The 26520-nt window shown below is 49.9% G+C and overlaps 6 protein-coding genes across 6 annotated transcripts; 2 read left to right on the top strand and 4 right to left on the bottom strand.

Moving 5' to 3' along the window:
* Window positions 1-43: 43 nt before the first annotated feature.
* On the bottom strand, window positions 44-3011 carry COCSUDRAFT_66464 (hypothetical protein; the record flags this gene model as incomplete). Its single annotated transcript, XM_005646599.1, has 6 exons — window positions 44-646; window positions 1066-1226; window positions 1778-1913; window positions 2304-2415; window positions 2726-2857; window positions 2997-3011. The coding sequence occupies 6 exons, from the start codon at window positions 3009-3011 to the stop codon at window positions 519-521; spliced, it is 684 nt and encodes a 227-aa protein (XP_005646656.1). The 3' UTR covers window positions 44-518.
* Window positions 3012-4074: 1063 nt separating this feature from the next.
* COCSUDRAFT_47750 (BCNT-domain-containing protein) lies at window positions 4075-6812 on the bottom strand (the record flags this gene model as incomplete). The annotated part of the gene is made up of 7 exons (XM_005646598.1): window positions 6603-6812; window positions 6303-6486; window positions 6045-6218; window positions 5609-5779; window positions 5157-5294; window positions 4649-4822; window positions 4075-4221 (listed from the first exon to the last, which is right to left on the bottom strand). Exons 1-7 carry the CDS (start codon window positions 6671-6673, stop codon window positions 4075-4077), a joined length of 1059 nt encoding a protein of 352 aa, XP_005646655.1. The 5' UTR covers window positions 6674-6812.
* A 319-nt stretch (window positions 6813-7131) lies between these two features.
* On the top strand, window positions 7132-10621 carry COCSUDRAFT_42503 (hypothetical protein; the record flags this gene model as incomplete). Its single annotated transcript, XM_005646597.1, has 7 exons — window positions 7132-7200; window positions 7366-7563; window positions 8015-8203; window positions 8539-8640; window positions 8891-9100; window positions 9835-10062; window positions 10391-10621. The coding sequence occupies 7 exons, from the start codon at window positions 7132-7134 to the stop codon at window positions 10619-10621; spliced, it is 1227 nt and encodes a 408-aa protein (XP_005646654.1).
* A 271-nt stretch (window positions 10622-10892) lies between these two features.
* On the bottom strand, window positions 10893-12426 carry COCSUDRAFT_42502 (ras-domain-containing protein; the record flags this gene model as incomplete). Its single annotated transcript, XM_005646596.1, has 5 exons — window positions 10893-11089; window positions 11395-11557; window positions 11884-11960; window positions 12074-12222; window positions 12341-12426. The coding sequence occupies 5 exons, from the start codon at window positions 12424-12426 to the stop codon at window positions 10893-10895; spliced, it is 672 nt and encodes a 223-aa protein (XP_005646653.1).
* A 448-nt stretch (window positions 12427-12874) lies between these two features.
* On the top strand, window positions 12875-13948 carry COCSUDRAFT_55806 (hypothetical protein; the record flags this gene model as incomplete). The annotated part of the gene is made up of 4 exons (XM_005646595.1): window positions 12875-12941; window positions 13101-13236; window positions 13372-13552; window positions 13856-13948. The coding sequence occupies 4 exons, from the start codon at window positions 12875-12877 to the stop codon at window positions 13946-13948; spliced, it is 477 nt and encodes a 158-aa protein (XP_005646652.1).
* Window positions 13949-16054: 2106 nt separating this feature from the next.
* Window positions 16055-19336, bottom strand: COCSUDRAFT_29496 (Redoxin-domain-containing protein). The gene is made up of 6 exons (XM_005646594.1): window positions 19184-19336; window positions 18812-18877; window positions 18536-18622; window positions 17716-17934; window positions 16972-17055; window positions 16055-16700 (listed from the first exon to the last, which is right to left on the bottom strand). The coding sequence occupies exons 1-6, from the start codon at window positions 19274-19276 to the stop codon at window positions 16626-16628; spliced, it is 624 nt and encodes a 207-aa protein (XP_005646651.1). The 5' UTR covers window positions 19277-19336; the 3' UTR covers window positions 16055-16625.
* Window positions 19337-26520: the final 7184 nt, after the last annotated feature.

Here is a 26520-nt window from a genome sequence, read left to right as displayed (position 1 = left end):
CCCGATAAGTCATGCGTATGCAGCGCGGTTCAACTTCATGCTTGAAACGTGCAATTGTTACAACACTCTATGACATTGTTGTCACTGCCGCCAAGCAACCCTAAGCAACCATGCTGTTGAATCCAATCGGTTTACAGATTCAGTAGACTCTAATTGTCGATATCCAAATTCCCTCTTGCCACTGAATCTCAAAAGAAACTAGGCGCATATTCGTGGGCATGCATTGAAAGCCACCTGCCGTGCGCCACCACTCGGCTAACTGCGCCCCGAGTCCACTCTTCTCACTCTGAGAAACAGAACATGCCTTGCCTCTTCGAAGCAGGGACGACTACCGGATTGTGTGATTCTTCTGTAGTGATGAAAATATGAGCACGACTCTGCGCAAGTACAGCATGCAGTGCAGCAGAAACGCTGAGGATGCCACTGCTTACATGATATAGCGCTGCAAGGTCCTAGGAGCTTCTCAGCAACTTCCTGCTGCCGGATGTCAATTTCTGCCATGGCACCAGCGCTTCCAACTATTGCCTCGGCTGCGAGTCGGGGCTCTTGATGACCCCAGTTGACCACAAACCCAGAGTAATGAGCCCCAGCACCAGTCCGATCACTGCGGCCTTCTCTGTGTACTGCCCTGTGCGCGCCTGCAGATCTGCGCATGAGAAGAGAAAAAGTCAGCCTAAGTGCCAGCTGTGCTTCATGTGGGGCTCTATAGTTTGGATGGCACCTCCATGAACCTTCTGTCACAACAACGCCTGTCAGCTGCAGTACCTGTTGCTGGCCAGCAAGCTTTGCACAAGTGCCCCATCAACTATGTATATGCTGCTGCACCTTTTCAATGTCCCCCCCGACAGAATTGCCAGGACAGCAACTTTGGTAGGGCATGTTGTTGGGGCGGAGTCCCTTTCTACAGTAACACCTGACTCGAGCATTATTGGCAGATTTTATCCGTGTGGATTCTTTCGCTGAGACCCAATTTGCTACAGTTTCCAATTCATCAGCCTGCACATTTCAAGCTTTTGGTCGCCGATGTGTCTTTGAGTGTCATCTGACATGTGCAGCGAGCATCACCTGACAGAACTTCTCCCAGGTTGCCGCCATTCTGCAGAACTGCGCGGCTGGCGCCTCCGATGGTCGCATACAGCGGCCCCCAGATGGCCATCGCGCTGAGTGTGCCCATCAGGAACGGCTGGTAGGGGAGAGATGAGAGGCCCAGCAGGTAGCTGGAAGCGCTGCAGCACCAGTCAAGCAGATGTTCAGAAACCAAAAATTGCAATATATAAATGGGCTTACTGTGCATGCAGGTCTAACAATGGGCACGGAAGTCACAGCAAAGGCTTTTGCATGCAGAATTATTATTATTATTATTACACGTTTTACAGTCCTCAAGGACTAGGTACGTCAAGCAACACCTGAATTATTGCTCTCCAGTCTGCAGAATGGCTTGGTGAAAACAAGATGGATTAGGAAGTTCAATGAAGCAGTGGATCTGAAAATGTCCACGACTCAGGCGACCTCTATTCTTGCCTAGTGCTCTGGAGTGTATTGCCCTTGTATACATATTTCCTTCAAAGCACGCAGTCTATTGGAACTCTCAGAAAAGTACTATCGGGACACCACCGGAAGCAATTGCCAAGCCATAGGAGGTTTCCACCATCTTTAATCGAGTCCATTTATGCTGATGCACGGAACCCCGAGTAGAGATCATCTAGTTCATGAAGGCCAGCAAATTACATGAGAGGGCAAGGGGCGTCAACACGGTAACAAGGAATGAAAGGGGTACCTGAAGGGTACGACAGGGGTCATGCGCAGGGCGAGCACGGCCGAGTACTGCTGCCAGAAGCCACCCTTCTCCACACTCGCCTGCACTCGCGCCAGCGCCTGCTGCGCGGCGTTCCCTTTGCCCCCAGATGACTCACCTAGAGTCAAGCGTATGTCATCCACTTGTTGCTTTTATTTTTTTAGTGTCAATGGCATTGCCATTAACTTCACTTTAAAGCCACCTTAGCTGTACATGCTCAGGCAAGGCCATCACTCATCTACGCACTCTGTAGCGATGTATACTCAATATATGAACTGCTCACATATCCGCCTCAAGGACTGTTGGTGTGCATTTTCTTTAAATTAACATCACATGCCCGTCCTGTGAGGGATCTGTAAGGACGGCAGATTTGCATCCAGCTCCTCAATTCGAGCACAGCTTCTGTCAAGCAAATGTCTCTGGTACACCATCAAATTCTCCTCTTGTACATGGTGTCAGCTGCCATGCATGCAATTCTCCAGAGCCCCTTTTGTGAGGGATGACTCACCGCCAACCTCGCTGTCTATGATACGCTCTGCCAACTTGCGGCCCAGCCCCTGAGCCACTGTGAACGCTATTGACGCCGCCAGCGTTGCAGCTACAATGGTACATGCAGCCCCCTGTGACCAGAAAACAGAACACTGAAGGAGAAGCCAAAGAATTATACTTAGAGAAGGGAGAAAGACACACGTAGCCTAATGCACGCAACAACAATAGTGACGACATATTTGCGCATAAATATCATGCAAAAGCTGCAACCACCAAGGTATAAGGCGGCGAGGCCGCAAGGTGCTTGAGCCTGAGTTGACAGATGCATACACAACAATGCTGTTGAAAAAAATCCCCTGCGCGGGCGGGGGAGAGGCAACGTGCTGTCTCTTGAGGGTCAGAGGAAAGCGACACGTGTAGGACAGAAACGGTGCTTCCCACCTCGACAGGCCCAAAAAGCAGGCCGCTGGCCAGAGCCAGGGGCTGTGTGGGGAAGAGGGGTATCATCTCGCAGCCCACAACAGTGACCACGAAGAGTGCTGGCCCCCATGGACCAAGCTCATGCACTTTGTCCTGCACATAAGAAAATAACTGGCGTCTCAGTGTGAACAATTTTGCCTTGCAGACATCCTACAGGCAAGAGCGTTGTTAATGCACAAGAGGACACAAAGACGTCTTCTTGTAAGAACATAGTACTCGGATAGCATCTTACAGGGACAGTTGCCATTCGTGATTTACAGAGTACTCCTTTGTCAGTGCACATCCTGCTAAGTTTACTAAGCAAATGTGATAAAGATTACGAATCAAAGCATGCATGCCCACCAGGAAGCTGGAGAAGAGGTCCAGTGGCAAGAGCTCAGACGCCTGGGCATCGCTGGGATGCAGGAGCGCTGCTATGCTCACAGCCGCGAATCCCGCAGCTCGAGCAATATTTCTTGATTGATGAGCATGCAAGATACTAGGCCCATCAGAAGAATGCGATCTTCTCAGATCTGCCTCTTCTGTATACAATCTGTGTCTAGACGCTCCAAAGCTTTCCTGGTCGTGCTGTACTGACGCTGAAACTGGTTCGCTAGTATCAATGAAAGCCCTGCTTGCTGATCTGCGTGTTCTGAGTCGTGCTGGGCGAGACACTAGGTGCACAAAGCATGCTCTGCTGTCTTGGGACAGTTGCGACCCGCTGCAGCTAAGAGTTCCGGATGACCGAGCATGTGCGTCCATGATGCAATTGAAATTAGTCAAGTATCTAGAAGTACTTGGTGTAGTCTGGAAGAAAAGGTATCTTTGGGTGATTCCGAACAGCATCGACAATTCTGGGGCACAGACCTTTAATGGTGACTCAGTGGGGAATGCAGCCACATCGTGAGGCCACGACGGCAGATGCGCCTCGGCCGGAAGCTGTGCATGCATTGCGATGTTGCGAGATGGAGCCAGGATGCTTATATGGTTCCTCTTCATGCAATTACATCTTGGAAGCTGTTCTATCAAGTTCACTCGCTATTTGCATTGAGACGTTCCGGATTCCATGGGCATGCATCCTGACCATAATCATGATCGATCGAGCCTAGGCCCCGTGGGTTTGCGGGCCCCGGCCGGCCACTTCCAACTGGACAGGCCTCTGCAAGCCTGAGAATTGCCAGTGGCCTGGGCAATCTCCTGCCCTGCAGCCATCTCTGCGCTAGTACATTACGGCAGGAGATAACCTGGTGTAATCTCAACACTCCCCCTTGCGGAAACCAAGTAGAACTTCAAGTTGATATTAGCGGCGCTGCGGCTGCAGTGCCTAGCAGCTAGAGGCGGCCGCGCGAGCGGATGTCGCCGGCCAGTCGTGCGTCGCGTTCCTTCTCGTACTGCCGCAGCTCCGAGCGCTTCAAAAAGTCCACCTTGTCCAGATACTTGTCGCCGCTCTTCTTGTACGCCTCCAACTCCTCCTCCACCTGAAGAAGTAACAAAAATTAGCATTGGACGCGCAGAATTCAAGGGAGACATCGAGCAATCACTCAGCACAATGTTGACATGCTGATAATATTATCCGCTTCCTTCCTGAGGGTAAAAATCAAGAAAAGTGCAGGATGATAACCTCACGCCATTGTTATCTTCACGGAGGTAAAAAACAATCTGAACACGGAGGAAAAACGCGCACGGCATAAAAGCAAATCTTCATGACAATGGCAGCACTCTCCACACTTTGCTTTACAGACACGTGCCTGCTTTGGCCAAGCTTCGAGAGCGCGGCTACCATCAACATGATGCATTGCTTTGCCACATTTGTGCCCCATCTTAAAGGGCACACACACAATAGTCCCAGAGCAGCTTTCAAGAGCGCCTATGAACGGAATGCCAATATATGGATAGGGACCGCGCCTGGGTGTCGCTTTGTTTGAAGGTGCTCCAGTCAGAGCGGCTCTTGTCGAGGACATTGACCTTCTTGGCAGCCTGCAGTGATGCCAGCACAGCGTCCAAGCCAGCCTTGTTGCGCTTCTGTTTCTCCGCCTCCGCCTCGGCCGCCGCCGCCGACACTGACACCTGCCTCGTCATCTGCGACACGCCAGGTATGTACTGCGTCAGGATATTTTTGCATCCTTGCACTTGATGATTGTGGGGGTGGGAGTACCATATACTGTGTGACTGCATTGTCCTGATTCGGTGGACCTCTGGATGCCCGTAATGGCATCACAGAAGCAAGGTGCCACTCGCCCTGCTACAGAATTCTAAGCCTTTAATGCAGAGTTTTTAGCTGCAAGTTCTGGAGTAAATTACTGTCAGAGCAGCGAGGATTCAGGTGCGGGATCCCAGCAGGCTTCAGAATTGAACTAGCAGGCGACTGAAGACTTTGGGAGGGGTAATAGTGTGAGGTTGAGAATGGGCGCACCTCTATGTTCTTGCCCGCAAATCTGCGAGTCTCCGTAACGGCGATTTTGCCATTAGCGGATGAAGAGGCTGCCGCCTTTGCCGCCGCCATTGCAGCTGCCGCCAGTGACACAGCCGGCTTTGACTCTGACGCCTGCACCTTCACATTATCATTACTCTGGCGTTAGTACTATTGCTATTGCTATTGCTGTTACTATATCCAATGTTTATTTTCCAGTTCATAGAGATCTAGGATCTGGGTACGTCCAGCAGCACATGCATCAGAAAACTTCATTCCGTGCGGTCATGGCACTTCCTTCACACGGAGGTCCAGCAAGTGAACAACCCATTACGCGCAACGCTGCACCAATTTGCAGATCTTGGCGGCAAGCCTGCATCTACAACAACTAGAGAGGGACTTGTAAGAGTATTCGGAGCCCATGCTGAGCATTCTCATGGAATTCAGGGGCTGACCTGTGTGCTGGACTGTGGCTTGCTAGTAGATGGGCCAGACTCTTGTCTGTCGCTGCCCCCTTCAGTTTCTGCACCCGTGCAAGGCGCTTTCTGCAGTTGGCCAGCTGGTGCAGGGCTGTCACCCTTGCTCCCTTGTGAAGCTCCCTTGAACCCCAGCTGGAGCATCCAATTCTGCAGTACCAGCACAACATTTGAATGCACATGAGAGTGTTCTTCAACTAGCGTGGTCCGCACATAGGCACTTGAAGACTTCCTAATCTCTACCCTTCATCTAATAGTGACTTTGGTGTCACGCGGAGCTCCCCAGCCCTGTTATGTCGAGCTTAATTTGGGCCATATCTCTTTGGCCCCATTTTCTCAGGTGATCCTCTAGATATGGCGGACTAAATTTTCGTGTGTCATATTCCATAGCAAGGCAGAATGAGGGTCTGCTCACCCTATTTTTGTCCTCTTTGGGTGCCCCTTTGGGAACGGGTCGGCAGAGGGCACCCCAATCATTCCCACCCCTGGCAGGGGCTTTTGGTGGGTTCCCAGAGCTTGAGGCCCCTGCTGAATCGCTAGCTCTGGCTCCTGAGGAACCTTGCTGCAGCTGGTCCCAGAGTGCATTCACCTGCAGCCATAATATCGTCTTGCCTCAGAGCATCTCCCAGGGATGGTGGCAGAGCATCGGTGTTTGCACAGCAATGCCTCTGACCTTGGCTTTTTTGGTGGCTGCCTTTGAGTGTGGGACGATTTCTTGCTGTTCTTCTGCGTCTGCATCGTCATCTTCGTCTGCTACGTCCTCCCCTGATGCGATCTGGCCGCTGTTCCGCTTCGATCTGCCACCAGCAAGCTTTGCCTTCTTCCCATTGGCATCCTCCTTCTCTGCATCTGGATCCCTGAACGCAGTAAAACAGTTGTGATGATGAGACAATGCCAGCGACGACTTGCACTTGGCAATTAAAACACTCCATGCTTATCAGTAATACACTGTGCAGAAAAATGATATCATTGCCTGCTTGGATCATAGTCGTCATCCTCATCGTCTTCTGAAGGTAAGTCTGGGGCGTTCACAATATTTGCCATTGCTTATGTTTTGATATAATAGTCCCAAGTTAAACAGATCAGTGCGATCAAGATCTAAAATTCAACAAAACCACTCAACACAATCAGACACAGAAACGAGCACACAAGTTGCTCTCAAGAATTCCAGTAATGCTGTGGGGTACAGAACAATTGCACAGTAGCGCAAGAAAATTGTCCGAGCCCTGCCGCCGTGGCAGGTGAGTCAGTGGAACCATATCCAGCTTTGATCACAAGATTGCACAACAATGCAGGAAGTGTGAAATGCTCTCAAAACATTGCAATTGAATTTTATATATTATCTCATGCACATAACATAATCTGAAGCATCCAAGCAGCAGCGAGTGGTGGAAGCATCGTAGTACTGCTTTGCAGACAGCAGCATGTTTCAAGGGGCTCTGACGTCACATTGTGGATGCGGAACTCTTCCATCATGTATTGCAACTGGTCGGAGAAGAAACATGCGGTTGCACGTCATGGCGGGGCAGGGCTTTGGAAAAGTCCAAGAAAAACGAGAGACTCCTGTCAAGGTAGGTCCAACAAGGCGCAGAATTACAGCCTTGAGGCCTGATGAAGGCAGCAAATACAATTAACGCACACTGATTGTGCTGTGAGTACCGACAACGTTTCTAATCAAAAAGTGGAGCACTGCTCCATAGAGGAGGAACGACCTGTTGTCTCGCGTGAATGAGCAGGAGGGAAAGAAGGGCAAGAAGGCACAGCGTAAGCCAAAGGAGGCCACGCAGCAGAAACCAGCGCCAAAGGAGCAGCGCAGCATCGAGGAGCGGTTTCTGACCAAGTCAGAAGCCAAGGCCAAGGGCGAGGATGAGCCGGCAGTCGCCTTCCAGAAACGCTTGGAAGCTCTGAAGCGCGACTCCCGCGCCAAAATGAAGGTGCTCAGCCGAAGCACTCGCCCCCTCATCAGCGCATGCGGTGTCCAAACTCTGTGCTTTCTATAGAAGGAGACCACACAATGAAATGACTTCAAGGAGGTCTGCAAATACCACTTGCAAATTGGCCTGAGAAACAAACGAATGTCCTTTGGATTTCATTTCTTGGGGCCTTCCGCTGCTGTCTGCATCACGGCCCATGCGCCTGCACATTCACTTGCTCGGACGGGCAGATGCATGCATGCGAATCGCAGGTCAGCATGCACTATGCACGGGCTTGTTTTCGAGTCTGTTGACTCTATCACGTGCACATGCAGGCGGCATGCTGGAAGCAGCCTGATCTCGTTTGGCTTCACTTAATTCCAAACAGCATCAGACAGGCTTTGGAGATCACTAAGGTCAAGCGTCTCCATTTTGTGATATTTTTTAAACAGCAGATGTCTGCCGTGCGCAGGAGAGGGGTCCGTCTGCAGCTGAGGGTGGAGGCCCCCTGAGCATTCTGGATGCGTCGCCGGATTTTTCTGCACCCCCCGCGTCCTCTTCAAGCGCTGGCGGCAGGGCGCAATTGCCGCGACGGCCGTCAGCCGACAGCCGACGCGCCGAAGCGAGCGCTGAAGAGGAGGCCGGCTTTGGCCCTGGACAGGTGGCGCACCCTTTCATTTTCTGCTGGATGTTAGGGCGCACTCTTATTCTTCAAGGGATACTTGATTCATCAGCACACCTTGTTGCTGATGAGTGACTATTGGCTTTGCCTCGTAAAGCTCTGGGTGGAGGCTTCTTATCAGCAAGAGGTGCAGGGATGTTGCTGGGCATGCATTGGACTGACCTGCAACTGTGGATTCTCCTTCAGCGCCTGCTGTGTCCAATTCGCTGAAATAGTCATTCAACGAAGCGTTACCATAAGTCTCGTATGGTGAAGGATGATGCACATAAAGTATTGCTTGGGATGAATAGTAAGTGGTATGGGACCTGCTGCAGTTTGTTCTGGGGGCGGGCGCGCTCATCCTGGCAGCGGTCTTTGCAGTCACCAGCTTCAGTGATCTGGGCGGCGGCCCTCAACAGTCCCAATCCAGCCAGCAGGTAATCTCTCTTAACCTGCTTCAACAAGATGAATATGCAGTCCAGCGCATGTGGCACAAGTGGCCTCCCTGATGGCTTTTTGTTGTGCATCTTCCTTATGACTTTCTCTTATAGTATGTTTTCTAAGTGCATTCTCTTGTCTCTGCCCATCTATCAGTATATGTAGTGATCCTTTAGGTTATACAGTATGCTCGCGCTCCCCTCAGAAGCAGAAGTTGAGAAATTGATTATATCTTGTTTTATCCCTTAGGAGCGCAAGTTGGGAGATCAGGAGAGGAAGGACTTGGAGAGGGAGGTTGCTGAGCTGGAGGCGCAGCTGAGCGGGGGGACCGCTGACTCATCCACCCTTCGGCGCGCGGCCGGGGCGTATGCTGCGCTGGGGGACAGCGCCAAATCAGGCGCTGCCCTGGAAAAGCTGACTGGACAGGACCCCAGTGACCTGGCCGCCTGGCAGGCTTTGGTGAGCCCCTATTTTTAATGTTTTATTCTATGAATGCATGTGTTGCTCCTGACAAACATGAGACTGGGTCAAAGCGGGTTGCATTCGCAGAGTGCTGCTGATGCATGCATGACCCCACATGTGCATGTGTTGAAAGATCAGTGATTATAGAAATGTGGCCTGTGAGCCACCAAGCATTGTTGCCAACAGATATTATCAGGTTTTGCCTTGTCGGGTATCAGAGCCTTCCCAGGTTGACTGGGTAAGGGAAGGTCTTTTGAGATGCCATGCGCATGGGTCCACATCAGCACCAGCTGCTTATGGGAACTTATGCTGATGGCAACCTCAGGGATCTTGACAACTCAGCAAGGCTGGGTTGAGCTTTCGAGACCTGACACAGCAGATCTGGGTTCTACTGCAGAGGCCAAAGCCACTAGACTGTTGCATTCCGGTACATATGTTCTCTTTCACGAGGGATTTTTAGAGCTTGCATGTCAATGGGAAGAACTCTAGAATCTGCTAGCAATTGATACAGATACACTTATAGACTGATATAGATACAGCCAAGCATGTGTCCTGAAATTGAGGAATGACTGTCCTGATACTTTGATTGCAAAAGTCTCCAAACCAAACACCCCCTCCAAGTGTCGATCACTCAGGAAAAGCAGGGAAGTACCCTGAAGCTGCGATATTAATTGTCAGCTGGAGCTTTCTGCCATGTCCAAACGCACACATCATGTGTGCTGACTGTGCAGGGGGAGGTACGCAGCGGGGCAGGGGATTTCAAGGGGGCGGTGGCAGCATACAAGCGCGCAGCAGCGGAGGCTCCCGAGCCAGATTTGACGCTGATGCAAGGGCTAGCTGAGGCATTAGTCGCGGATGGGCGCCAGCAGGAAGCTGCCGCCTACCTGCTGGAGCAGCGGAAGCTGGCGGAATCCGGCAAGGGGCTGGACGCTGTGAACCTCGACCTCCTGCTTGGGCGGGTGAGCTGTTTTTTCCGCCTTCAAAGTGCATGAAACATTAATTTCAAAGAAAAAATCTGTGTATCCAACCCCAGTCAATTCATCAGGAGTTGACAAGCTGCTTGCTTGTCAAGCAGTATGGTCTTGAGAGGACTGTTGTCAATGCTGTAACGCTGTGTATTTCATGACAGAGAACAATGCAAGGCCACTGGGCAATGGGGCACTGCTTACATTTAACGTACACGGTCCGAAATGCAGGCCCTGAACACATAGAAAATGGCTTTTCAATTGTGCAATGCCTCAATGGGTAATGCTGGAGTCTGATGAATTGATGTGGGTGGCTTTGCAGGTGTACACAGAGTGGGACAGGCACGATGCAGAGGCGATGGAGGTGTATGACCGGATCATTGATAAGAACCCGTCGGACTTCAGAGGGTATCTGGCAAAGGGAGTGCTTCTCCGCAGGGAGGGCCGCAAGGGAGATATGCAGCGCGCATTCCTGCAGGCCAGATATAACGCATCCCCTGAAGCCATGCCGGTTCTGGACAGAGTCATTGGGAACACGAATGGCCGTTTATGAGCTGCTTCTTCTGCTGATAGCACCGCATTGGTTATTGGCAGATTCAGCAGGGAATTCTCTTAGGAACTTAAATCACATAAATTGCAAACGTCATCTCTTCGTTGAGTGGTTCCCAGCGCGCCTCCAGAAGAGTGTGCGCCCATTCTTTCAAAATTGTAAGCACAATGAAAATTTGGGAGGTGTAGACTTCGTCTGTTTAATCCTGATCTTGAGACAACAGATTCCCACACAATGGGCATGAGGTAGTGGTACAGTAATTGCACACAAAGATCTACATTAGCAGGCAAACAAGGTCTTTCTTGGGTTGCTGCTTCTTCTGCTGGGTCTGGTTTCTTATGCTTTCTGACATGCTTAGACGAGCCCTCGGAGTCATAGCTCCGCTGTTTTCAGGCTTCTCACTGCTGTCCACATATTTGCTTGCTTTTCTGTTGGCCTTCTTGTCCGCTAGCTCCACTAGATATGTGAACACTGCGAACACAAACACCGATCTGCCTCTGCTATTCAGCACTTCCATTGTCTGCGTCCATGACACTAATTGCAGTAGCACAAATCCTCACAAGAAACCAGCATTGCAAGCATGCATTTTCTAGCCAAGTCCACGGCCGGCAACTCGCCTCAACTTTAGAAAGCATCCCATTGGTGGACATCAATGTAGGTCTCTCGTTGCACTCCGCTAAATTTGCATTACAGCATTAATATTTTGTCATCGCAACTGAAATACGGTACTCAACTAAGCACAGGAATTTTTAAAGAATGATTGATGGGAAATTTACCGGATTCAACGTTCAGGTCCTCTCTGACACAGCCGCGGTACAGGCAAAGGTTGAGACGGCGCGCCATGGCTTCAACTTCCTCGCTGGACACCGCAGACTGCTCGATCAAGTCCACCTTGTTCTGTAACAGCGCCATTGCAACGTCACCACACTCGTCCAACACCTGCATGTAGTGCATGCATATTAAATTTGAAGTCTATCTTCCAAATTCAAGGGGAACAAAGTTGCAGCAATCATTGCCAGGGAAACCCCTGCACCTCCAGAGAGAGTTGCACGTGGTTGCTGCGACAGTTTCTTGCGAGCTTTGCGCACAAACCGTCAGAGGATAGCTGCTGATCTGAGAACAAACTTCCGCGCACATGTTAAACCTTGACATCATGGTCGCGCACGACATGTGCACAATCTCTGATCAGAGAGACAGAGTAGCAAACACTGCTCACATGCAAACGGTGGGATCTTTGAGTGGAGCTAGCAAGTTCAGGCCTTCACCTTGTCTCTCCAAGCAGGCAGTGCCTCAAAAGAGGCCCTGTCAGTGGTCGAGAAGACGAGGACAGCTGCTTCAGCGCCTACAAGCAGTTCATTCACCCTTTTTAAGTATTCCATTGCTTGTAGATCGAAAGCAACTGTGCGAGTCCCTGAGTGGCCATGCTTGCAGTGGCAGGCAGGCTAGCGAGTGCACCTTTGTAGTAAGAGCGTGTGATCGAAGTGAAGCCCTCCTGCCCGGCAGTGTCCCACAACATCAGCTTGACGTCTTCAGAGCCGACACGCTGCACCTTTTCCATGAAGTCCACGCCCATAGTCTTCGTGTACTCGTCGCTGTATGTTGCCCTGCGTCTCGCACAGTGTGTGCTAAGATGACGACAGCGAAACCAAAGCAGTGTTTATGGCTTGTTGCTAGCCCCGTAATGTCGTGTATAATGCGGGGAAGCACGTCGTGAATGTGCACCTGCAAAACTGTTTTATGAGGCAGGTCTTCCCCACGCATCGACTGCCCACCACCAACACCTTCATTCCTCTTTGTGACTGAAGCATCGTGACAGGACCTGTAATATGTTATGATTCCACCAGAATTTTGAGACCCCGGAATGAAGCAAAGACTAATGCAAATGCAAAAGGTGATTGTAGCTGCAGGCTCTTTGAAAATAGAACATCTCTGTTGGCTCGGGACTTATTCTCCCAACATTTTTGTAGAGACGACAAATTCAAGTTTCTGTCCTGGTGTAGTGAATGGCGAGACTCCAATTAGAAGTCCTTCGCTTTCGATGACGGTTTCATGTGAAACCGCCGAGGAAATGGAGGGAACGCCAGAATCTGGAACTGGGCAAAATTGATGGCCAGAGCTTGAGAAGTCACAATTGGATTCTTGCTAATCCCAAAGGCCAAACACTTTCCGCTGTGCATGTAGCAATAACATTAGTCCATCGAAAAAGTAGGACTGTACAAGCAGTGACACACGGCAAGTTGACAGACAATCTCTGGGATGGGAGCTTCTGATGTGTCGAGTGAGGTCTCCTCTGGTGCTACCAGCGCCAGCAACAGCGACACGGGTGTGCATCACATGATACGCTTGTTGTGCTAGCCCAATTTCTACGCGACACAGGCTGGGAGAGCCTCTGCCTGCTCTACCAACCTCTGAAGCTTTTGGCTGTGGAAGTCGTTTGGAAACTGGTTCGTCACAGTGAAAGATTTGTCTTTTTCTTCTGCAGATGTGAGGCAGAAGGCCAGAGAACTTGACCCGGATGGATCCCTTCCACCTCCTAGCAGATCAGAAGCATCTGCACAAGGCGATGCGGCCACTGATGCTTCTGCTGACCCACCGAGGGAGAGAAGCCAGTTAATCAGGTAACATGGCGTCAGATCGGTATTGTACTTTAGAAATTTTCTTTTACGCCAGAGTTGTAATACAGAAATTGGGGTTTATTCCAACCTCACTCGTTACTGAGGTTTGTCCTTCAAGTGTGGGGACTTGACCAATAGCTCGGAGGATGGCAGCGACACATCACGGAGGAAAAGAAGGAAAAAGGAGAAGAAGGAGAAGAAAGACAAGTCACTGAAACTTAAGAAAAAGAAGAAGAGCAAGAGCAAGGACAAGGACAAGAAAAAGAAGCGGAAGTCAGAGGGAAAGGACAAAGACAAGGGGCCTGTTCAGCTTTCCAAGGTGATTGCTGGCAGATGTAGTTGTTGGCAATCATTTTCATGCCTGTGTTCTTTATTGTCTCGGATGCGAAGCCATCTCGAACTGCGAAGCCATCTGCGTGTGTGCCTGCTCTGAGAGATTTGTGCACCTGCAGCATCTTCATGGAGATGGAAAAAAGTACAGCGTCATATCTGGGAAGAAGGTGCGTGGTTTCAAAGACTTGTGCACAAGCAAATAATAGCACGATGCCCGCTAATTATACTGCTACACTGTTTTCTCTTCATGGGTGGAAAGATTTGAGAGTGTGAATTTTTGGTTTTGCAGATACGCCTTAAGATTGACAAGACAAAGGAGGACATCGAGGCAGAGAAGAAGCGGAGAGACCTGCTGGCCTCTTTGAACGAGATGTATAACTGAGCAGCTGCAGCATTTACAATCCTGGCTTGCTTCAAGGCCCGCTAATCAGCTGAATTCCTTGCATTCATTTTAGCAGATATGCCAACTCCTATTGCATCTGGCAGTCTTGCAAGTCTGTCTGCTCTCTTCACTTTAGTGACTTGCTTTGTGTGATCTCAAAAATACATGTGTCGGTGACTGCAGCATCTGGCTAGCGCCAGGTGATTCTAATTGGCCAGTGCGGAAACTTGCTGTGCCAGTATGCCACTCCATAGCTGCGAGGAGCACATACCACAACAGCAATAAGCATCATTCTTAAAAATTTACACCTCGCTGCGACATCTGTGACTTACTCAAAGGAACTGTGACTCGGTGCATGATCAATTGGCATTCTTTCAGAGCAACTGCAATACAATGTATACATTATGTAATGCAGGGAAGAGCAGCGATTTACTGGTGTAAGGTCCTCTGCGCATCATTGAAGTCCTTTCCAGCGTAGGACAGCCGCTGCAAGCCAGGCGCAATTCCGAACTTGTCCTGCGCGCAAGAATCCTCCCATGCCTCATTATTATCATTATCCTTATTTTTCTTACATGGTCGGCAAACCCAAAGCCAGAGGCCATGGGGCATACACACAGGGCGTTTGCAGCCACATCTGCGGGGCCTACAGTAGTCTGCAGCCTATCTTTGCATGCACAGTAACACCGCAACTTTGAATGCCAGTATTATCTCATGCCGTGACTCCGTCAATGAGGAGAGCAGTCTCAGGGATTTCAGCTGGCTCGAATTCACTGCCACTCAGTGAGGACCATGATCAGAAGGTTAAAAGAAGAAATCGGCAATTGTGGTCCAGACGCACCGCTATCAAACGCTGCAAGTCCACAATGCGGATTGCTGGACTAACTGGAAGCTCAAAAGATGTCAATTCTCCACCCTGCAACCCCCCTCATGTAGCTGGAATCGCTCTGAGATGCTTTTGACGGTTGACTCCCAACCTTTTCAAGCTGGACTTCGGTCATTTTCAAACGCCTTGCATCTGCACAAGGAGGATACATACGACCATACGCACCTGTACGTTGATACTGTCTGACTCAAACTTCAATGTGATCTGATCTTTGCTGATATGCTGACTTTCGTCTTGTTGGGAACCTGTCAAGCATCAAGAGGTCACCACGGTGGCCAGTCATGCGGTAGAGGAATTTGGTGCTTCTGCCCTAGCCTATTGACTCTCACTGGGCATCATTGCTTTCCTCATTTGCATCGCCTTCACATCATCATTGACACCATGATACTGCAAACGAGAGGGGTCTAGTAGACTGCACACCATGTGGGATACCACTGGTGAAAGCTGTGCGCTTGTCCTTTTCTGCTTGCTCTGCACTTGGCTCGTACATCCTCTTCCACTCTGTCGCGTGCCAGCAATTCATTCAAGCACTGGAAAGGCACTGAAGCATGGACAAGTGTTGGTAGAATGATAATGGAGAGTTACTAAAGTATGGGAAATTGTTGGGAGGACGAGGGAGAACCTGAGAGCTGGCCACTATCCTGTTGCATGACTGGCCTGTACTTTTCTTCTGCAGAATAAAATGGGTAGTTGTTGCTCGGAACGTCAATGAAGCCTGTTGTTCCTGCAAAGGAAAAGAAATGGTCTTTTTGGCTTTTGCTTGTTGTTCTGAATACAATGGATCACAGTGCCTCTGTTTGAACTCACTAGAACACTTCTTGAGTTTTAAAATGAGAAAGCTCACCTTGAGTTGGAATCGGAACCGACATAATTGACTGGGGATCCTGAGGTGCATATTCATCGATGTTTAGAGTACGCAGCTCTCGAACCTCTTCCTCATTCAATAAGTTTAGCACAGCGACCATTCTGTTCGTTTCAGGACGGATTTTGCGAGTTGTAATCTTTCACCGCCACTCAAGCCAAATAGAACTGGTCAAGAAGCTTAAACTTGCTCGAATGCAAGGCTTAGCGGAGATTCGATCTCGCAGATGTCTCCTGCCCGTCTGCGTAACGCCATCGTAACGCCCCTCATTTCATAATCTGCAAGATGCGAGAAAATTTTCAATCTCGTCGCATGCGGATTTAACCAGAAGATGGGATCAGTTTCGCAGTCATGTTGACTTATGCAGCAATCCAAGCTTACACCCTCGGTGGGATTTGAGAAAACGCTGATGCCAGCCAGTGGCACCTATATTGCTGTGAAGAGTTTCACAGCTCTTTATGCCTCCTGTTCGTTTCAAGGGCTCCACTCTTGCTGGAAAAAGCAACACTGCATGTCATCCTCTCTACAACCTACAAAACTGTGCCGTGCCGATGTGGGGACGATTATTTGCACAACCTCTTCATGCTTTCATCAGCAACGTGCCGCACACATGCCAACCCCAATACCCAAGGTTCCTCTCAAACACTGACACTCTGTGTAGAATGCAAGACCCTTCACTTGCGATCTCTGCACTGCATGCACATGCACAGCTCAAGGATCTGTTGTGGGCGCTTATTTTTCTGTATTTTTTATGTACTTTATATCTTATAGAGGCCTGCACGCTCGCAAGAGGTCCTATCGTCCTCAACAGCAAGGCTCGGCTGCTGATCAGTATCAACACAAAAGTGCCCTGAAGTGTTTTATACTGGCCATCTCGAGCAAGTTGGCGGACTGCTTGCAGGAGTGCAAGGGAGCTGAGCTGAGCCGCAAATTTAAAGTGCGGCCAGGATGGTGTCTGCACTGCTGACTGTGAAAGCACCTCCCTCCTCAAGGTTCAGCTCCTTCACCTGCGAACGTGACAGAGAGTATACATCTGGTCACTACTGTGCTGTGCTGAGCTGGCAAACACTGTGCTGTGCAAATCATCACTGCCTCGCCATGTTGATTCCACAGTCACGCAGTTTACAATCCAGTCGCCAACCTAGAGCTAGAGCCTCGCGAGGACTGGACTCCAATCGCTGTATTGTCAGGGCATTAAAACACTTGATCTGCAGCATGAGCCAGATTTTCCACAAAATCAAATTGAGATTGTGCGGGAAAGCGTGAGCAGTGACTCACCACGCCGTCATCTGCCAGCAGGGCGAATCTGCGCGAGCGGATGCCCAGCCCCTTGTCTGACAGGTCCAACTCAGCGCCAATTGCCTGCCACAACACAAATACTCTCAGCTTATTGTCTAGACTGAACCCACCCCATAGCAGCTTATCACAATATTCTTTCGCATGTGCTTCCGGCCAGGAGTGTGAAAATGCTTGAGCTGACGGTGTCCATGTCTAGGCTGACAAGAAACCTGTAGCGCGTGAAACCTGCCAAGTCCAACCACGATCCCAAAAAGCCATGGGCAGGCTGCTAAGAAGACCACTCTGCCACCCACGGCAAGCACCTCATCAACCCAGGCGGCGCAGCTGCCAAACATATGTTTCCACGAGGAATTGGCCCATGGCCTTCAAACACTGCTGAAAAGGGCTCCACGTGCATGTAGGATGCAGATGACAGCGCAAGGTTTCATGCCCATGCAGAATCTTAGTTCCGAATTCTGTACCTTGGTGAACAGTGCAACAGCTCACAAACAAGCAGCAGCTTGGTTTCAAGGACTGGAGTTGGTTGCGCATGCAGCCTTCTCGGCTGCGCCGCTTACCAAACCAATTAAAATGGTTTCATGTTGAGGTCACTGAGTGTTACCAGCCTTTCTATTGTTCTTTTCTTCATTTACACCTCCTTTTCCAGGCCTAAGGACCATGTATCTCGAGCACCACCTGTATAAATGCTTTCCATTCTTTTTGGTTTTCGGTGTTGAAATGTACCTTGGTGAAAATGGCGCTGCCATCCGCGAGCATAAGGATCTTGTCGCCAACATCCACGCTCTTGCTCCACGCGTCCATCACAAAGGCATCGTTGACGGCCACACATGCAATCGTGTCAACGCCCTTTGCCTTGATCTCTTCCGCCTTCTCCACGAAGCCAGGCAGGTGCTTCAGGCTGCAAGTTGGGGTGAACGCCCCTGGCACTGCCAGGATGACCGTCTGCGCCGACACAGTCAGAGAAATCAGAATACTGGTTTTAAACAATTAATTTGTGCACGGTTTACCGTGACCAGTATGGTACATCGTTTCCAGCCGAGTTAGGGCTGATCCGATGCCCGACACAGGCAGTCAGTCAGTTCACATCGCTTCTGGCTATCTTCAGACCTGATCCGATGCCCGACTCTTATTCTAAGATTCAGCGCCGGGCACGGCATCTAAACACTCTGACATAAGACACACGGTAAGATCATCCTGCCAATAGAGCTGCAACCCAGTACGGCAAATACAGTAGACAGGGAAACACACACACACACACACACACACACACACACACACACACACACACACACACACACACACACACACACACATCTCAGTGCTCTGCCTTTTGTGTCCTTGCGTCAATTGTGGTATGAATAAAACACAATCCTGGTTGGAAGCACTGAATCTCTGCTGATGCTTGAGGTCGCAAGCTCGTTTGCCCAATCACTGGGGATAGCTTAAAGCATGACCGGATGCACCACGAGGAAGGGCCCCGACAGATGTATGCTTCATTATCAGTGCTACACTTCTCGCGTGCTCAGAAAAGCAGAGAACTTGCCTTCTTGCCCTTTGTGAGCTCCTCAACGCTGATCTCCTGCATGTTGTTCTCCTTATCGAAGTAGTTGAGCTTGATGTCGCCTGGCAGCTGCAAGAGATGAACACAATTCGAACACTCTCCATAGGCTTGATCACCTGACTGCGTCTTCTAATCGATTCAAGTCATACTATACGCCTTTCTGCACCCTTTGCTACATGATAGTCCTCCTGACATTGTTCAGGTGAGTAGGCTTGCCCAGATTGCCACTTTCAGTTGATCTGGTGTTCGGTTTGGTACCTTGTCGCCGACTGCCAATGCCTGCGTCCTTGCCGACAGTGACCTCGAGATCCTTCCACTCCGGATCTGTCAATCAGAAGGCACATTTGATCATGGGGCGTTGACACAAGCCTTGCTGGCAATACGTTCGATTGGCAATGTCTCAGAAGAATAGACAGAACTGCACCCAAGTAAGCGACTACCGCGACCTTATTCAATGCAAGAAAAGAAGTAAGTGCTTTACAGAGGTATACATCACGCTTGAGCTCGGCACTGTCCAGGATAAGACAATCACATATTATGGAGCAAAATGCACTGAGGTACTGAAAAGCGGTATATTGCCAGAGACCCACACATCCAAGCGTCACCAGTCTAACAGTGCATGAGTCATACCCTTGTGGGGAGAGTGACCCTCCTCTGCCCTAGCAGAGTAGATCGCTGCATGCCCACACTCGCAGTGCAATTAAGCATTGTAGCGCTCGCCATTTATAAGTGTATTATATGATTTCTGACTTTGCTGGTCAGTAATGCAGCGGTATAAGAACTTTTAGGACTGGTGATTTCCACGCAATGCTTCTCGATCTGAACATGCTCGCCGTTGCCTAGACAGGCAACGCATGCTCCCCTTGAAGTCAGCTACGACAGCTGCATTTTTGCTGGGCAAGATCTGTCTAATGAGCAATTTCCTGATAAATAATTGTTACTTCCCATGTGCTGTACAGTGCACGCTATACAGTATTCATCATTTCCAGTGTAAATTTTACACTGTACCCTAGATTACAGCGGTGGTCCCAGATACCTGACAAATTGGCAGCAATCAACTTTAAGCGATCACATGAGGGTCTACTTCTTTCTCGGACAAGACACCCCTTGCATGCGCGACAGAGACAAGGCCTCAGTGCTCCGTAGATACCGTACATGCGTCTTGGGGATACACTGCTGTGCTTACTTCCCTGACTTCATCTGTCCGCATCCTGCAAGCCTTGCTGCACTCCTGCATGGCTGCCAAAAGGCCATGCGTGCCATCATTGCACCTCTTCCAAGACAGCTCAAGCCTGGTCACCCTTTTGCTTTTATTGGACTGCAGCGCAAGCTTGACTCATCTCGCGCCCTTGTCACAAGAACCACCAACTTGGGCAAGTCTTGCAAGTCAAGGTCAATACAACAGGTGAGCGTCTCTAGAGAAGCTCTGCATGACTCACATACTGCAGGGTGAAGCACATCTTGTAGTCTCGTGGACTGCCCTTCATGGACCTAGGCCTACGACTTCCCACCGCAAAACAGAGTATGATGGCTAAGGAAATAATCGCTACAGGTGTCATGCATTGTATGTAAGGGAACCTAGTAAATCCTACTAGACTATATTAGTAGTGCTCCTATGCCACGCTGGCAGTTTAAACTGCCAGCGTGGCAGTTTAGACTGTCCTGAAATTTCAGGACAGATTAGGTTGCACAACTGAAACGCAATTCCTAATTTCCAACAGACAAGTAAACTTCATCAAGCAATTGTAAAATATATGGTACCTCGGACACCTCGAACCTCACTTCCGAAGTCAAACCCTCAGTTGTACATGAATCTTATTGAGGAAGACATTCACGCAGATTTCAGTCATCACATGAGCAAATGCACATCACGCGATCACCACACAAGCCCACATCATGTCATGGGAGGTGACTGTCTAAAGGGTCTGGCAAGCTGACAAAGCGCTGCATCTCAGACTTTGAACCTGCCTGATGCTTTTTAGCGCTCGCTCTTGCATGCGGGGGATAGCTAGCCCACCTTTCCATCTCACACTGCCTGTCAGAATTTCTCATATTAGAATGAGTCCCTGCCAAGTTCTCAGCAGGATGACCAGAATTCCTTGCTTCCTTCTCCTGGACAGCGGCTCTATCCCTCGGCAGTGTGAAGTACAAAAGACCGTACACCAAAGCACGGAGTCCCATAGCAGCAATCATGACAGACAGCAGCGCATTTTCCAGTGCTCTTGCATTGTGGATGTTTTTGGCATAGGTGGCTTGTAGGGCACTGGGATCTGTTGCTGCATCTACTGCTGCAGCTGAGTTGTCAGTGATTCCATGACCGCCCCAGACTTTCTCTGCTAGAAGGCCGACCAATGGAGCGGCCAAGGCGCCCAATAGCCCGGTGACTCCCTTGTCGAATGCATACCCTGAAGACCGGAGATTTTCAGGCAGCACCTGCAGTGCACAGACTGCATCTCAACCAAATTATAATTATATCAACGTTTTTCCCGCACTTTCTATAGCCTCACCCCCAAAAACCCAGCTTCTGAAATCCTGGAAAAGATGCAAGATATAGACAGCCTCTTTTCACATGCTGCCCCCTTTTTTATGCCCCCTGATTCTTTCTAAAATTCCTCTACTCTGTTTGGGATGCAAATTCCTTGCGTGCAAATATAAAATTCATGAGGCAATACTACTCTTCGTGGAACTTGGCAATGTTGGGCTCTTGTGAGGTCCAGCAAAGTAATATGCTAAACTGGCACATGGGGGCAGAATATCCACTTGTCAACAAACTTGCAGCTCTTTGCCTGCCCACCTGATTGGCTGACTCTTTCAAGCACGTGCAGGCAATCTTGCTTGCTGTTTTGTAGACATTTGTGACAGGAAATGGAGCATGATAAAGAAAGGCTCACCTCTGCAAACATTGCGGCGTTATTGGCCTGCTCCCAGGGGGCTACAATCGTCATGAAGAAGAGCAGGATCCCGTACCGGCTCAGGTCGTGCAAATGGCCCGGGACACCGTTTGTGTGCAGAGAAGAACCTGCATGCCATTTTCAAACATGACAATCACGGATGCATTATTCGTACATTCGTGCATAATTTGTGAGAATTATGCAGGAAATGGGACATTCAACAGCGGAAACTACAAGCTGAAATGCCACTGGGCTAAATGACACACCATTTCAGGCATTTAAGGATGGCTATAACGGACATCTGCAAACATCTGCAATGACTGATCTGTCAGAGAGTCACTGGCATGATTGCTGAAGCTGCAATGGATGCTCACCTGGCAGGCCTTTGTAGAGTATGAGGAACAGTGGAGCAACAATAACCATGCTCGCCTGCATGACAGGGAAGAAAGCTAACTAATTCACCAAGCGGAAGCTCTGCAAAGCTTGCTGCGGATCTTGCAGACATTCCAGGTCCTTCTACAAGTCCATTAGATGATATCAATATCAGTGATGACCTCCCTTAGTGCATGTTTACCCTGTTTTGCCTGCAACGTGGTACGCATGCATGCAATATTACCTGATTCACGAGCGGCCGGGCAAACCGAGGGAATCGAGTTGATAGCGCATCGCCTATAAATCCCCCAGTCGCCATTCCAACCGCGTTTCCAACATTGAAGCACAGATTCAGCGTAGCTGTGTCCACATCAGTGAACCCCGTGATCTGTACATAAGGACACCCAAACACAAGAACATTTCAGCAACATTAATACTATCACTATTGTTACCCACTGAATTTGCTAGAGGCAAGGCGTTTGCAGAAGAGCCACAGGCACAGACCGCTACATATAGATACTTAATGCACCAAATCAACGCAGAAGTCGATCAAAACAAAGAATAGTGCTCAGATGTTTATGCCGCCCCCGGCCAGCTGGAGTGAAATAGCGAGCCACAAATGTATCCGCAGTTTAAATTTGACATCAGCACAAATAAATGGCAGCACCTTGCTTTCCAAAGAGATTGAAAGTTTGTGCAAGGGTGATACGACCCCATTTCCAACTGCAATATTTTAAGATTTCAATGGTGTTTGAGGGCCGCATCTTAAAAGGAGCGCACCTGGAAATACAACACTTGGTAGCCTGCACCAGCGCCTCCGCACACCATAATGATTTCTGCTAAAAGGATGACCACAAAAGACCACACCCCAAACACTTGGTGCGCATCCGATATTATCGCCTGCAGTCAGCAAAGGTAGCTCCACATCAAAAGACACGTGCGCTCAAAAGCTATATGACTCATGCCATCATGGCACGTCTCAAAGCTGCTTTCCTTCCTGAGGTCGCCTGTGCAAGGAGCATATTATTGTTCCAACTCTTACTTAACTCTTTTCCTGCCAGAGGCAAGGTGCATATGCATCCAAGCTGCATGTGAAATCTACCAAAATCTAAGCCTTGTTGGACTCGCCAGATCCAAGCAAGACCCAATCAACCGTGCACATGCTTCTCAACGCGAGTAAACATACATGCGATTAGAAAAAGTCTTAAGTGAAGCCCACCTTGAGGGCTCCTACACCACGCTGCACCGTCCCACGTGCTGGGCTGCTCGGTTTTGGCTTGGGACCTTTTGGCGGCTTGGCAATTAAATTGCGCGGCTCAATGCCAAAGATGAGCAGGAGTATGGTTGTGAGGCCGGCCACCCCCGCCATCATGTAGAATACAAAACGCCACCCCTACATGACAGATATATCTAACGAGTGAGTGATAGGCTGCAGACAAATGAAGGCCCCGCAGATGTGGCTGCAGGAGCCCTGCGTGTATGCCCTATGGCCTCTGGCTTTGGGTTTGCCGACCTGTAATAACAATAATCTCCTAACCAGGCTCACACCAAGGTTGTTTCCGGGATTGCGTTCCGGGATTGCGTTCATCAAAGCTTGTGACAGCGGCATAGGGCGCAGAAGGACGTTGGCATATTGCTTCAACGGCCCAATGAAACCCTTGCTAAGGTAGTTGTGAAGGCCTCCAAAAGCTGATATATAGTAGCAACACACCTCTTGACTGCCAACCTGCCTCCCGCCAACTGCAATCGCCATGAAGTTGAAGACTATCTGGCCTGCATCGCACAAAAGCAGTCAACTCTGACACAATCCAAATTGCACATCCATGGGAGTGTTGTGACTGTTCATGGGCTAAAGCTGCAGGCTACCGCTGCCCACGATTGTTGCAACAGGGTTCCTAAAAGCTGCAAGAATTGTTAAGAGATTCTTTTAACACTGAACGTAAGTGTCATTCCGATCAGGGATTCTGGAGGGCCGTCAAATTATTAAGTCAAACGCCTCCTGGTCAAAGCCTGCTGCCCACCTGCGGAGGCAGCCGTGAGCATGACGCCAAAGGCCTTGCCTCGGTGCTCTGGCCTGTAGATGTCAGCCAGCGCGCTTTGCACTGACGACAGCACCAGGCACAAGCCGATCCCATTGAGGCTGGAAAACGCCGCAGCCTGACACCACCCCAGCTTTTGATCAGTCACAGAAATACAGTTAGTCAGCTCAAATCACAATGCTTCCAACCACCTAAGGGCTGAGTTGGTGCCTGACCTGATGTGATCAGTTGCCAAACACAAGTCCCCAAGTGTCAGCATCAGGTTTATCTTTCTGTCGTTGTGTCTACTGCACAGAGCTTTCAACAGGAGTCAAATGCTGGGAGGTGTACATTTTGCCATGCTGTTCATGAAGGGGAGTTGTGTATGTACATAATTCTGCGCACCTGGGAGAAAGAGTGTGCAGCGCCCATGCCGACGCTGGTGATGCCCCAAATAAATGTTCCCGCTGAGGCCAAGAATATGCGGTTTAGGACGTTTCCAGCAGATCCAACGAAAGGTGTTGCAACGGCCTGCAGTGCACAGCAAGGACCGTTACCAAGCCAGCTAGACCTAAAACGGTCGACAACCCGTAGCGAATGATTTATTAGCGCATGGCGGGATTGAATGCAGAAGCTTTCGATTGGCTTTCAGGTATTATGGGCACATGGGCGTGATTGGGAAGATGTCAAGACCTGCACGACGCCTCTCCAGGTGGTGAGGGTACCGAGAGCCACGGCAGAGACTTGCAACGATCTTCCGATGGGGCCGTACATGGATTGCAGGACGCCGACGTCCGCCTGCTCCATTGAGAAGGCCAGAGCCAGGACTGCAGTCATGCTGATCCGCTGCCACATGGTGAGCCGAAACTCCATTTTGAAAACTTTCGGTCAAAGTACCCGGTTGAATAAAAATTCTATATCCAGCTCTTGGGCTAGGTATAGCCTCGCATATCGCGAAGCTGAGCTACTAATCCTTGCGTTTGCCTGACGTGGGGTCTCGAGACCCTCGACAAAACGCAAGCATCTCGCCCCTCACACAAAGGCACCCACTATAAAGAGCATTGGAATATTCTAGAGCACCCAAATCCGAAATGCGCTGGGATAAACCGAATCAATCCAATCGGGCGCATGCCGGAGCGAGCTGGATTTCCTTCAAATCTGGTATTGGACGTGAGTTCTGTCTAAGCGTCGCAGATAACTCAACATTCCGACATCATCGGGCTAATTCAGGTTGTAGCGGAATCACGACGGAAGAAGGGACGCAGTCTCAACGTAAAGACCGTGTTAGGGAAGCTGCTCGGCAGCTGCTGTTCCCACTCAGAGGGTTTGAGCAGGGTTTGCTGGATGCCAAATGTTTGATCCATTCGATTGCATCGTACAATTCCAAGGATGCTTTGCTTCACTGCCACAGCTGCTGTGCAGATGTGACTATCAACAGCTTGTAATATTTGGCAAGTGATCTTTGGCGTTGGTTCTCTGAGCATCGACTTTTCGATGGACGTGATGCTGTGCACATGAGTCTGGCACTGACGTCTGGGGATTTCTATGTTCACAATATTTCCTAGATCGTTATATGATCATGTGGATGTTTGGGGTATTTCCTCAATACGCCAGTACAGCAGCCTGTCCGTGAAGGGAGGACTGTTTCTGAGTCTCCTCTGCACATTCACGGGCTGGTTATGATCTCAGGTTTCAAAGCAGGACCCCTTATTACCCAAATGATTGACATTGGTTATTCTAAATGAAAAGTCCTTGGGATAAACCAAGGCATCTAAGCACGCTGTGGGACATGCCAGAACGCCAAACGGCTAGCAGTGCACGAAGGTAGCTGATTGAGCAGCTGGAAGATCATCCATGGCCAGCTGGGGACCCCCACCTCTGAGCGCTTCTCTGGGCCAACCTGCCGTGTACCCAGTCACTGAAGTGCGTGGCTGAATCCATCAATTCATCCTATCACCTTCACATGTCTTGCAATGGAAAGGAGATATACGATCACAATCTTCCCAATAGTCTGCCCTTGTCCACTGGGCACCACATCTCTTTTGCCTATCATGTTTTTCATTCTGCGCAACAGTCTCACAAAGCCATCCTGTCTTCACAAGCATGCGGACTGCAGGCGCTAAATCTGCACATCCAATGCAGGGTGCTCAGGAGCATGTGCTGAGCGCGGCGGCGCTGCAGCACGGCTACAAGGAGAGCCACGAGGCTGAACTGGGCATCAGCGAAGCCAAAGAGGTGGAGCTGTCTCTCGCGCACAGGAGGGAGCTCTGGGACGGAACGCGCGGGGCAGCACTCCAAGAGGTACGCCTGATCTGGCGATGTGGGCAGCACAAAAACTGGCAGGACCTTCATTGTACTTCTATAGATGCATGCAGTTCCTGCCATAGGCAAGATGTGTCTTTAGACAAGCAGCAGGTCAAGGCTGCCACAATCCTACCCCTTGTTGGACTAGCCAGATTGAAGCTAGGCCCAATCAGCCGTGGGCACGGTGCTCAGTTTATTCAGCATGCAGATGAAAACCTGAGATACTCTGCTAGGGGGTTCCTGCAAGTTACCAAGTGAGAGGCATTGCTGATTCTATCTCATTTCAGACATGTAATGCTGACACGCTGCCACATTTATCTTGCGCAGAGCATCTGGCAGCAGCTACAGGCGGCACAAGCCGTCCAGGCAGAAAAGCGGCGGT

This window comes from Coccomyxa subellipsoidea (genome assembly GCF_000258705.1).
Source record: "Coccomyxa subellipsoidea C-169, whole genome shotgun sequence".
Lineage (NCBI taxonomy): Eukaryota > Viridiplantae > Chlorophyta > Trebouxiophyceae > Coccomyxaceae > Coccomyxa > Coccomyxa subellipsoidea.
The sequence above is the reverse complement of the archived record's forward strand: the minus strand, read 5'-3'. Positions and strand labels throughout refer to the sequence as shown.

What these genes read in the sequence shown, in the direction of transcription:
- COCSUDRAFT_29496 (XM_005646594.1), bottom strand. Translation starts at nt 19,276, where the DNA reads ATGGCGAGCGCTACAATGCTTAATTGCACTGCGAGTGTGGGCATGCAG. An exon ending in CATTGGCAGTCGGCGACAAG is followed by an intron (nt 18,623 to 18,811) that starts GTACCAAACCGA and finishes CATCTCTTGCAG; the next exon opens with CTGCCAGGCGACATCAAGCT. An exon ending in TGCTGGCAGATGACGGCGTG is followed by an intron (nt 16,701 to 16,971) that starts GTGAGTCACTGC and finishes TCACGTTCGCAG; the next exon opens with GTGAAGGAGCTGAACCTTGA.